This window comes from Saccoglossus kowalevskii, chromosome 4 (assembly GCF_978046115.1).
Source record: "Saccoglossus kowalevskii chromosome 4, keSacKowa6.1, whole genome shotgun sequence".
NCBI lineage: Eukaryota > Metazoa > Hemichordata > Enteropneusta > Harrimaniidae > Saccoglossus > Saccoglossus kowalevskii.
Genome location: NC_140644.1, coordinates 32,572,598 through 32,585,628, shown reverse-complemented (window position 1 = coordinate 32,585,628; position 13,031 = coordinate 32,572,598). Strand labels below are relative to the sequence as shown.

Genomic DNA, 13,031 nt, shown 5'->3' with positions numbered 1-13,031 from the left:
AATAATGAATTATTTTCGATGAAAAAAAAAATGCTGGTATTAAATTTTGAAGATGCACCAACGCAGTGAGCAGAAATCTGAAACCAGAGCGCCATTAATTAAGTACTTTACAGATCTCTTGTAAATTAAGCTGCTTGACGAAGAAATAGAAAGTAGAATTATCGACAACAAAAACAATTTTGGTGTGTTAACAAGAAAAATTGAAAAACGAACAAGTGTTCTCACCGAATAACGCACCATATTTCGAATACGAAGTCATCACTGAGTGTTTTCGCTTGACATCAAACTTCCAGCGTACCTGGAAATTATCATTACAACCTTTAGCAACACATAACATGCACGGATTTAGGGGGAGGTGCGCCAGGATATTCAATAGCATTAGCGCCCCAATACCAGTGCATTACTTTATGTTTCAGTTGGAAAAGCACCATAAATCAAAATCAAACAGTTGGTATTTCATCCACAGTGTAATCCGAACTCTCTTCCATATGCATGTGTACGAACGTATACACGAGCTACGATCATTACTTTGGTAAAATAACATCAAATGAATAATGGCTATGATTACTTTCTGTGAATTTAATTTCTCATTTTTGTTTCATTTTTTAATTCATTTACTATGTTGTCGGTTTCATCATTACAGCTCCCTGGTTTCATAAAGGTATTAATTTGTTCTATGGACATTTATAAATATTTATCCAGGAACATTCTCGTGCTTCTTTCAAATCCAATGAAGACGCTTCCGTGGGTTACATTACCCGATTCCCGGCCATGCATTCTAAACGCGTGGTGATTGGTCTAGTGGTTTTCAATAGCCGTTTGAATTATAACACATTTACAAAATCATATCTTCATGGAACACAGTGTACGGTTTTTAAAATTTCATTTATGCAAACTTTTCAACTTTGGTCAAAGCAAGTTATAGAAAATCGGAAAGATACTCGCATGTGTTCGTAAACAATGAATGCATTTTATTGGACTTGTACGTTACACTCCAATCGAGACACATACGAAAATAAAAAAATGAGGGCGCTCTGTCTCACAATCACGTTTTTGCCAGGATTCTGTTCTGTTTTGTGTTTTGTTTCTGGAGTAAATAAATGCCAACAACTAAACAACATTTCCTTTGTGACATTTCCTGATTTTCGGACGAACGTTGTTGCTGTTGGTGCCACTTATTGGTGAGTTCATCATGTGTTGTGCTTAGTTCGTGACTCAATATAAAAATGCATGCTTCATGACATCCACTATACGGTCTCACTCTCATGGGCACTTACGTCCCTTGCTAGAATCGCCTGGGCGAGCAACAGCCTGTATGTGTAAGTCGAGTGCATCATGCATGTCTGTTTAGTGCATTATAATATAACCTCCATAGTTCACCTCCGTAGTTCAGTATTTATATTTTAACAACACATGATCCCAGTCCGATCATACCTCGCCCATATGCTATGGTTAATAGGGGAAATAAACATGTACTGTTGCCCTCATAGCCAGTCGATAGAATGTGTAGCCATTGCAATATGAATGCCATTGAGGATGAAATCCATTTCTTGATGGCTTGTCCTAAATACCACTCTCTGTGTCAAGATCTATTTGCACAAATTAAATTTCCAGATCAAATATTGAATAGCCTTGAAAATTTCATTTACTCGATGCAGACAGATAATAGTAAAAATATAACTAAGTTAGCATACAACATTTAAAAAGCGTAATCAGTGATTACTTTACTTTTGTATTGTATTTTAGTCTAGTTTTTGAAGTATACATTTTATCGCTAGTCATCAATAGAAATTTGTATTTCTAAAGATGCAATAAAGGTCATTATTATTATTATAATAGGGACCTGGAAATTGGTCTGAGTACAGAATACTTGGCAAGAATGCAGTGTTGTCAACTAGAGCACCCTAACGATTCCTTCTAATATGATTTCTTACAGTTTGATACTTACTATATAATTATCATTACCTGCACTAGCCCTGTGAGTTGGCCTCCTACTGCTGATCATTCAGCCCCCACAGTCCTAAATCGTATAAGAAAAATTTCTCTACGTGTGTTCCCTTTGATTGCCATGTCGGAAATGGCCTAAATAATAGAAAATATTTCAAATGAACATTGAATACAACAGAGTTTTGGTCATTTAGCCCATGCTAAGCGTTTACCCATGCTTCGTTATCCTGTGCTAAGGCTCTAGGCTGAGTCTTAAAAACAGGTCAGATTTAATCCGTACTTAGTTTTCTTAGCACATGCTAAGGAGCTGTGTGTGAACGCTACTATTATAAAGTGAGAACTTGAATTAACGACTTGAATAACGTTTACTTTCAGATTGGCTGTGATAGAAGTTCTAATCTTGTGGAAATTTGTAGGCAAAGAGGTTATGAAGCGTTTACATGCGATGCTTTGTCCGTACCAATACGGGATAATAGCGGTTATACACCATCTTTCAACACAGGTAACATGTGCAGTGATTATTTCATAAATGACAACTTATCAGCAAAATGATTGGGGGATATGGAAGATATTATGTAGTTATTTTTTTATTCAATCAACAAAGAAAAGCGAATACACAACTGAAAATTAGAAACAATACAACATATAACAATTGAGTCCATAAACTATTACATAATTTAATGTACCTTAAAAATTTACATGTCAAGTGAACGTAACATTCTCCCACTTTTGTCTCAATTTGTTGTGGCCTTCCAGATTAGAAATGACGATGTCTGTCTGGTAATTACACTTGAATATTGGAATCATTGAACAAAATCGTTGTTTAATTTTTTGACTCCCATGTGCGAAGCACAAAATGGGAGTCTTTGCAGTTAGTGTGTCTGTATGTGTGTATGTGTGTATGTGTGTGTGTGTGTATGTGTGTCCGACTGTTCCACTGCTATCTCAAGAACCATACATCGGTTTTTGATGAAACTTGGTGCATAGATGCTCTGGGCCAATGCGCAGATTTGATTAGGTTTTGGTAAAAATCCATGCTCGTTAATTACCTAATTTGCATGATAATTAGCTAATTTTTAGCTGTTCTATGACTGTTCCACTGATATCTAAAGAACCACTCATTGGATTTTGATGAAACTTGGTACATAGATGCTCTGAACATATGCGCAGATTTGATTAATTTTTGGTAAAAATCCGTGCATATTAATTACCTAATTTGCATGATAATTAGCTATTTTTTAGTGGTTCCATGACTGTTCCACTGATATCTAAACAACCACTCATTGGATTTTGATGAAACTTGGTACATAGATGCTCTGAACTAATGCTAGGTTTTGATTAGTTTTTGGTAATAATCCGTGGATACTAATTACCTAATTTGCATAATGATTAGTCAATCTTCGGTTTTTCCACTGATATCTCAAGTACTAATCATCACATTTCAATGAAACTTGGTACATAGATGTCATACGACACTGCACAGACCTGATAGTTTTTAAGGTAATATCAGTACATATTAATTACCTAATTTGCATAATTAATTAATTTTCAGCATTTGATATAAGTAGTTAGCATTACATTTCAATGAAACTTGGTACTTACATACTCAAGGACTATGCAGAGATTGATTGTTTTCGATAAATATTTGTGCATATTAATCACCTAATTTGCATAATTAGTTAATTTTCAGCTTTTCCACAGGTATCTCAAGTACTAATCATCGCATTTCAATGAAACTTGGTACATAGATCCTTTAGGACTATGCAAAGACCTGATTTGTTTTAGGGTAAATAATTGTGCATATTAATTACCTAATTTGCATAATTAATTTTCAGCTTTTCTACTGATATCTAAAGTACTAATCATCACATTTCAATGAATCTAGAATTATGCAGACCCAATTAGTTTCCGGTAAATATTTGTGCATATTAATCACCTAATTTGCATAATTAACCAACTTTCACACTGATATCTCAGGTACTATACATCACATATCAATGAATGTACATGGATGCTGTAGGACAATAGACAGACCTGAATAATTGTGGGTTAAAATCTGTACATATTAATTACCTAATTTGCATAATTAACCAATTTTAAGCTTTCACACTGATATCTAAAGTACCGTAAAAACTCCAAAATTTCGACCGGTTTTAAATAATTGGTGTTCGATATGTGACGTGTTTTTATAGTCAAAATTAAGGTGCATTTTCGGACGGTCGAATTTTTCAGAATAGAAATCAGCAAATGAAAAAATGGGGATGATAGACAGTGTGCTTCATTAGTTTTTAAAAAATGCAATGTCCGTCAATTGACGTAAACTTCCTCATGTTTCACGGTAAAAGCAAAGGTCGTGGCCGAGTTGTAACTCAAAATCTAAACAAAGTCATCAATCAGTGAGTATTATGACAAGCAAAACAAAACATCAAGACGCGGAGAAGAGGTCAGCACAAAACTAATAGGTCAAAAGACAAAGCTGTCTCGCACTACCTAGAAAAACTTGCGAATGTTCGAAGTACAGGTACCCATTGGACAAAAGATGCATGGAAGTTTAGCAAACTATCTCCCCGACCCAGTGCAATGTATCCGGTTAGAATCAAAGCTCACGTGTCCCTTATTTGAGGGACCAAATTCTGCCGTAAATTCGCCCTTGGATTAAAAAATAAAATGGGATTTAAGAAAATAAAATGGGACTTTTAAGGTGTATTTTGGCGTCATTTTTCGGACATTTCAATCAATCCTGCCGGCTAAAATAGAGTCTAAGTTTTACCGTAGTCATTGACGTTTGTCTATTCAAGAGTACACGTGTATGATTTTTATCGTGACTAGCGTGAGCGGGTAAGCTTCCTTTCGAGAATGAGCTGTTATCACTGTGAACAATGTTAAATTATTCTTCAGATGACCAGTTTATTTTTTAAAAACAACTATATTTTTTTATTTAAAAAAAATCATGCTGTTTTCGCATCAAAATCCAAGCCAAAATATCGTACTACAACACCAATTTCTTCCGCATTGCGTTCAATAACATTAACATATTTAAATAAGCTATGGTAATTTGAACACGTTGGCATCATCCAGCTTTTTGATTGGTTAATTAGCGATTTGACCTATTTGACCTAAGAGAACATGGCGGATATCCTACAGCATCAAACGTTTATACGAGACCGGAATCATTCGCTTACGATGAAACTAAGTTGACTTTTATTTGTATTTCATAACCATTCAACAAATTTATTTTGTGTACATTATTATAATCACTACTGAGTACAGTAATAATCAACAATTCAGAAACGCAGCATGCCGAGATTTTTGTGTTCGTTTTTATTTGAAACTTCGTTTATTTAGAATATATTTTCGTTACCAATAAAATAAAAATCTCTCAGTCAATCAGAAACCCGGATTCATGCCTTCGAGGAAGGTCCCGTTTGAACGCTCACATCGTTTTTTTTTTCGTTTGGGGGAAAACTAAAACTGGTCGCAATTTTCGAATAAGAATGAGTCGGCAATTTTTAGTGGAGTCGAAAATTTGTAGGTAAATAAAACACAGAAACCGGCAAATAAATAGGCGATCGAATTTTTAGAGGGGTCGAAATTTTGGAGTTTTCACGGTACTAATTATTCCATTTCAATGAAACTTAGTATAAAGATGCTCTAGGACAATGTACAAACCTAATTAGTTTTGGGTAAAAATCTGTTCATATTAATTCCCTAATAAGCATAATAATTCATAATTTTTTGGTTCTAATCACATTTCAATTAAACTTGGAGACATAGATTTTCTGTTACATTGCGCAGAACTCATTAGTTTTACACTCAAATCTGGTCATATTAATTTTCTGATTTGCATAATTAGTTTTCAGCTAAATAATTTCGAATTATATTTAATGTGTCTCCAATACTCTCAGCACATGGGAGTTCTTTCTAAGCTTTCTTTGATTTAAGTTTAGAGTGATAAATGTGAAGTTTACTGAGCAAGATCAAATTACCTATCAATGCCAAATGTTTATCATTACTTAATAATATATCTTTTAATGTGAAATGGTGTATATCTATATAGTCAGTTTGGTCTTTAATATATTTAACAAAAAGTTACCAAAAAACTCTAATACAATCGCATTTATAAATAAATGTTCTATTGTGTAGATATTGTGTAATTTTATTGAGAACTTTTGTTGCCATTTTTTCCAAACTGAAAATAATAAATTCTAACAAAGCTAACTAATCAATAGTATGAAGCAAATGTATTGTATTCAGCTAGAATAGTTACAGTATGAATTTAATATTCTACATATTCTAAACATTGTTCCTTTTGAAAGTGAATTTTTGTTTTTATTTTTTTTAAATTCCAAGATGGTTGGTCTATATATATATATATATTTTAATTTCAACCAAATATTTAATATTAATAAAAACATCACATCAATTTAAAAATCATATGATCTACATCTCAAATCTCTGTACTGTTTTTTGCATATGTCACAAGTCATGTATTCTAACAAGCAGCAACATGTCAACATGTATAAATCTATGATTGACACCTGTGAACATCTGAAAACTTGCATATTCACTCGAAGCACTGAACACTGCCACCAAACAATGCATCGTACAGGATTCTGACGTTATAATATTGATGATTGATTATATTGTCTTTTATTTTCAGGAAAGGAGGAAGAAAGCTGTGAGTGAGATTGTAAGAATTCTCAGCTATGGTGGACATGCATTGATTTATGTGTGGGCCATGGAGCAGGAAAGAAATCAAATAAAATCCAAATATCTAAAAGAGAGTAAACAGGAGATGTCTAGTGACTTAGGAGAAAACCTTTATCACAGAAAACTTACAGCACAGGGTGATGATCCTGTTGCAATGGCAGCCAAAAATAGTATTGGAAATAAGTCAACAGAGAGACATGATGCATGTTTATGTAAGAGTATTAGCGCTGGTGGTGTTGAGCTGAAGTCAGATGAGTGTGGCATCAGAGGTAGCGAGAATTCATCCTCCTGTCAATCAAAGAATTCAAAAGATGATCCACAGATCCAGAACGATACTCAGTCTGCTAAGGATAATGAGCAGACAAATAGAGCAAGAAGAGCAGAACCAATTAAAGACTCAATATATTCATCCAATACATTATCAGTTCACGTTAACAGAACCGCTTTTGTGAAACAAGACCTGCTGGTGCCGTGGCATTTGAAATCAAAAAATGGAAAGAGAAACAATATTGGAGAAGAAAATGCATCAAGCAAAGATCAGAATGTCGCTGAGAATGTGTGCACTAAGACAGTCTTTCATAGATTTTATCATGTCTACAAAGAAGGCGAGTTAGAAAGTCTGTGTCAAGAATGCAGCGGTGTGCGGATAGTTGAAGGCTATTATGACGAGGGAAATTGGTGTGTTATTATGAAGAAAGAATGAACATTCTCTCATGGTGTGCATATTAATGATTTACATTTTGAGTCTCCAAAATTCCTGATTTGATGTCAAATTTATAATGATATTTATATAGAATTGTAAGATTTACTTACTACCTACAATGAATGATTCACCTAAGAAAGTGTACTCTCAGGGTGAATGTAAGAATTCATTGTTGTACTGCACAGAATGATATGATTCAATAAAGACGACAATAAATAAAGTGTACTCTCAGGGTGAATGTAAGAATTCCTTGTTGTACTGCACAGAATGATACGATTCAATAAAGACGACAATAAATAAAGTGTACTCTCAGGGTGAATGTAAGAATTCCTTGTTGTACTGCACAGAATGATACGATTCAATAAAGATGACAATAAATAAAGTGTACTCTCAGGGTGAATGTAAGAATTCCTTGTTGTACTGCACAGAATGATATGATTCAATAAAGACGACAATAAATAAAGTTGTGTAGGTTTTTGTCCTTTTTGACTGCAAGTTTGATCAAATGTGTAGACACAGTAATTTAAAATAAAATGTATGTGAATGTCACTTACCAGTTGAAAAGAATCACTTCCTTTGTGTACCTATATTTTCTAATCTGTGCCTTGATAATATATTTTCTAAAAACGGCTGAATTTTCCTATAACTCGCCATGTAATGCATATATTTTCATTAAAAGTGATTACAATTATGATATCTCCATTTTATTTGAATACTGAGTAGCGGATATTGTCAATATAGTCTTTTTGAATTCATACACGGTTATTGTGTATTAATACAAGTTTGGAGTTTATCAACCACACTAAGTGTTGTATTTGCACTTCTATATATTCATGAACGATAAAAAAGACAGATGACATGGATACTTTGGTTCAAATTGGTCTGAGTAGCTCGCATGTAATTTAACATTCTACTGAGTAATGGAAAACATTGCCATTTTTCCAATTGAGTGTTAATAGATCTAATGGCAAATTTTCTGGATGGGGTTTCCTGTTGCACCCCTATGTTTGGAAGATATATAAGTAATTAGAAAAAAACACATGGTTCTGTGATAAACGTTCATTACAGTTATGGCACAGCACGTCACAAAATATGACACATTTTTGTAATGTCAGAAAATGTAACATAATAATGAATGTTGCCAGGCATATCAACCATTACACGAAAAAAGTCTAGTGCAATGTCGAGTTCATCTGGGAAATCTTAGGGTCACAAGACGAAAATTGGGCATAAAGTTTTTATAATCGGTCAAAAAATCTCCTGAAACTATTAGCGTGTTAAAATGTCAGAATTGGCCAGCATATTGAAATGTCAGAATTGGCCAGCATGTTAAAATGTCAGAATTGGTCAGCATGTTAAAATGTCAGAATTGGTCAGCGTGTTAAAATGTCAGAATTGGTCAGCGTGTTAAAATGTCAGAATTGGTCAGCGTGTTAAAATGTCAGAATTGGCCAGCATGTTAAAATGTCAGAATTGGTCAGCGTGTTAAAACGTTAAAATTGTAGCGCTTGATAATTCTAACTCACTTTATAAAATGACATCACATGCAAGCAAAATACCAATGGTATATATACCTATTTTCTATACTGTATTTATTATTATACTTAGTTAGTTACTTGGTGGTTGAGAAAGGGTATAAAGCAATAGCAGCTAAACAAAATAATGACATGCAAGCACAATGTTAAAGCGCGGTGGTCGTCGCGCAGCGCGTGTTCGAATTCCATGTAAACAATGTACTTTGCACGCGTTGTATGCGTCGTATGAGTCCCATATCGAACAGGACGCGGCACGACGACTGTAGCCTTTTAAACTGCATGGACATTTTTTTACGAAAAGGTTCTACAAGAAATGATATGTCCCCAGCACAAATTCTGTTTTAGTGTAGTGCAGCCGTCTTGATAATATTGTGTGCGTAGGTAATATTATGTTTGGGAACAAACTTACCCACCCAGAAGCTTGAGTTCACCTTCGACCTTTAAAGGACGGTGGTCGTCTCACAGAACGTGCTCTAATTTCACGTACGTGGTAAACAAACAATGCATTTTACACGCGCTGTGTACGTCGCTACGATACCCACATCGATCAGGACGCGGCGCGACAACCGCCGTCCTTTAAACGTTCTTTGACTGCAAATACCGGCCACCCAAAGAAAGGACATAATTCCACATGTATGTAAATTGTTATTTAACAATTTAATCCATGTGCACTATTTTCACTGACAGGAAAATGGTCATTTATTCTTGAACTCGCAGAAGGGCTTGGTCGTCACGTCGCGTCCTGGTCGATAGCGTGTAAAATACATTGTTTGTTTGCATGAAATTCGAATACGTGCGACTACCACCGTCTTTTCAAATAGTTTGTTAACCATTCGTTCACTTTTTACATTTTGGGGAATTGCCGATCTGTTGAAATACAATGTGGTATTATCGCGCCCTCGCCATTTTGAAAATCTTTGTTGTTATCATGGATGTACTCTTAGTACATCCATGTTGTTATGCACCACCTGCGAATTCAACAGACCAAGTTGTTCGTGTTCAAATCTGCAGTTACTATTAGTACTCCAGTACCCTATAAAGGACGTGTGATTTTAGGGACATTTTGCAAATTCCTGTAATAATAACAGCAATGAATCTATAAGTAGCCAAGTTTCCACTTCACTAGTTGCATGGCTTCAATACACTAGTTCCGATCTCGTGTTAGTAGGTTGTATGCATAGTTTTATGAACATAGTTAGGTGTCCAGCTTAAAAATGCCAAGAATGTTTGTTTTTTGGTTTCTGTTTTAGGCACCCAGCTCATATTTGAAAGTTTACGAATATTCGTAAATATCTACTAACTATAATCGCCAATACACAATTCAATGAAAGTATTGTTGTATCGCTTGCTCAATTTGGTTAATACAGATCTCTTACGTGTGACAAAATACATAAAAGGTTTGTGCAGACACTCACGAGATAACCCACATTCAATGTACAGGGGTTTTCTTAGAGTTTCATAAAATATGCACATTTTCTGAATTCTGGGTTGGCATCAGGTGTGAGATATGCGATATGCCACGTGTTCTTGTGTGAGTTGCGATGGAATGTCGTACCCTCTATGATGACCTCTTACACACATCACCACTGTGGACAAACCACCTAATTACAGTGTACTAATATAAATTACTTTATTTTCACTTGGAATTTATTTTCGCAATTGTCGCTGAAAGAATGAATCAGTGAAAATACGTTTCATGAATTTCATACAAAACAGCTAAAATGTCTTGTTATCGAAAATTATTTCCAGCTAAAATAAAGTGTTTTACAGTAGTACTCTTCGTATACAACAATTTGAGTTACCCTGTGTACATGGTTGTATAAATTACTGATCTGAACTACTGAAATTCTTTTTCACTTAATGTATTAATTTATTTATTTAAATAATTGTTTTGTACAATCGTTTCAAAATACACTTGTAAACAAATGTTTCTCTTCATTAAAATAACTAATGTGTTCGTTTTGTCCGTGGTTGTAAACCTTTCATCAAATTATATTCTAACTTGTTGATGGACAACGTCAACACCTCGAAGGTCACCACCGTCGGGGCCTTCGGTTTCATGGTATCTTCGCGAAAGACTTCCATAGTCGCATCCCTCGCCGTCGACTGTTTAACTGTCGTCGACTGTCTTCGTGTTTCTTTATCGCTTATTATACGCGAATTCACATCATTGTACGTTATACTTGTGATATATCGTGTTCGTGGGTCGTAGCAGACGACATCTCGTGTTCGTGCGTCGTAACAGACGAGATCTCGTGTTCGTGCGTCGCAACAGACGAGAAAGCATCGACTGGATTTTTCTCCCCTTTATTAGAATCGTTAGAAGCTCTCGTCTCTTGTGTTTTGATGATGTAGTCGGCCATTCTAAATACGTGAAAATAATAACATACAATGAGAGAAATGTCTTAAATCTCAAAATACAAATCATCCAAAAAGACAGGCTTTGTATTTTGAATTGTAGAAGTTAGTCTCAAGTACATGGGTGTATGTATTATTGAATATGTTGATGATGTCACACAGTTCCCGTTAGATAGGCATAAGCTGTTTTCAACAAAGTTTGACATTATCTGTAATTGGAAGCGAATATGAACAAATAAATGTGGTCACATTCACAATATTGACCAGTTTGTTTAATACGGTCAGGACAAATACGAGGCTTCATACGAACCTTTGGAGATCTCTCTCAATCGACAAACTTCCGAAATCAAAAGTTGTCTTTGATTTCTTCGTCCAGAAGTGTGCCACCATTATACCAATTGTGAACAACATTGTCAGATTACGGCTGTATGTCTAAAGTGCTTGAGTTATAAGATACGGCAGACTTCGTTAGGTTGTGTCTTGATTACTTGGGTTACGAAATCGTAGTGTTGTTAAGATTGAGTGACATGGGTTGTATTATAAACAATGACATTATTGCTGATGACTAGTACAATGTTGTTTTGTTACGTCACTCATTTACTCCTTGTTCGCGCGCGTCGTTCTGCGTGATTGGTTGATAGTTGTTGGAACACGCCGGCGCGCGTCCTATGACAATGACTAACGCTCTGGGGCAACTAAAGACGTTCCCCCGAGAACATTGACTACATTACCCGATCTTTCCCCCGTTTAGGTCGCGATAATACAGTATGAAGGCCACTTGTTTATGAATGAGTTTAAAAAGTGTCAGAACGGTATTTATCAAACGAATAAGCAAGCCATCGATGTGGCACTGTAGTCAAGAGTCAGCGGCATTATTATGGTAAAATATTAAATATTTAATTAAAAAAAACAGCGATATATTTTCCAGAGCCAGGTTATGCATTATGAAATGTAAACTTTCTTTAATTCAAAAAATGAAGCCCAGCAGGTGTTGTAACTAATAATTTCTCTTCTCTTCCACGAAGCAGCGTCGTTGTCTTGTTGGAAAGACATTTGATCTTTCCTCGAACTTTGAAGAGATATTCTTTTCATTTATTTTATAAGTCAAAACATAAAAAACTTGTCTTTAATGAACTCGCCAAATCTCCAAATGGTGATTGGAATAAAAGAAGTCATTGTGGGAAAATAATGAATTATTTTCGATGAAAAAAAAAATGCTGGTATTAAATTTTGAAGATGCACCAACGCAGTGAGCAGAAATCTGAAACCAGAGCGCCATTAATTAAGTACTTTACAGATCTCTTGTAAATTAAACTGCTTGACGAAGAAATAGAAAGCAGAATTATCGACAATAAAAACAATTTTGGTGTGTTTACAAGAAAAATTGAAAAACGAACAAGTGTTCTCACCGAATAACGCACCATATTTCGAATACGAAGTCATCACTGAGTGTTTTCGCTTGACATCAAACTTCCAGCGTACCTGGAAATTATCATTACAAACTTTAGCAATGTGCCTAATACATAACATGCACGGATTTAGGGGGAGGTGCGCCAGGATATTCAATAGCATTAGCGCCCCAATACCAGTGCATTACTTTATGTTTCAGTTGGAAAAGCACCATAAATCAAAATCAAACAGTTGGTATTTCATCCACAGTGTAATCCGAACTCTCTTCCATATGCATGTGTACGAACGTATACACGAGCTACGATCATTACTTTGGTCAAATAACATCAAATGAATAATGGCTATGATTACTTTCTGTGAATTTAATT

General features: G+C 35.0%; 1 protein-coding gene across 2 annotated transcripts; it reads left to right on the top strand.

Moving 5' to 3' along the window:
- The first annotated feature begins 1,085 nt into the window (after positions 1 to 1,085).
- LOC146747359 (tRNA (carboxymethyluridine(34)-5-O)-methyltransferase ALKBH8-like) lies at positions 1,086 to 8,051 on the top strand. 2 transcript variants are annotated; one of them, XM_085498076.1, is made up of 3 exons: positions 1,086 to 1,181; positions 2,323 to 2,449; positions 6,608 to 8,051. In XM_085498076.1, exons 2-3 carry the CDS (start codon positions 2,375 to 2,377, stop codon positions 7,358 to 7,360), a joined length of 828 nt encoding a protein of 275 aa, XP_085354202.1. In that variant the 5' UTR covers positions 1,086 to 1,181; positions 2,323 to 2,374; the 3' UTR covers positions 7,361 to 8,051. The 2 variants fall into 2 exon arrangements, with proteins under 2 accessions (XP_085354202.1, XP_085354203.1); XM_085498077.1 differs by lacking the exons at positions 1,086 to 1,181; positions 2,323 to 2,449 and adding an exon at positions 5,059 to 5,140.
- Positions 8,052 to 13,031: the final 4,980 nt, after the last annotated feature.

What these genes read in the sequence shown, in the direction of transcription:
- LOC146747359 (XM_085498076.1), top strand. Translation starts at nt 2,375, where the DNA reads ATGAAGCGTTTACATGCGATGCTTTGTCCGTACCAATACGGGATAATA. An exon ending in TACACCATCTTTCAACACAG is followed by an intron (nt 2,450 to 6,607) that starts GTAACATGTGCA and finishes TTTTATTTTCAG; the next exon opens with GAAAGGAGGAAGAAAGCTGT.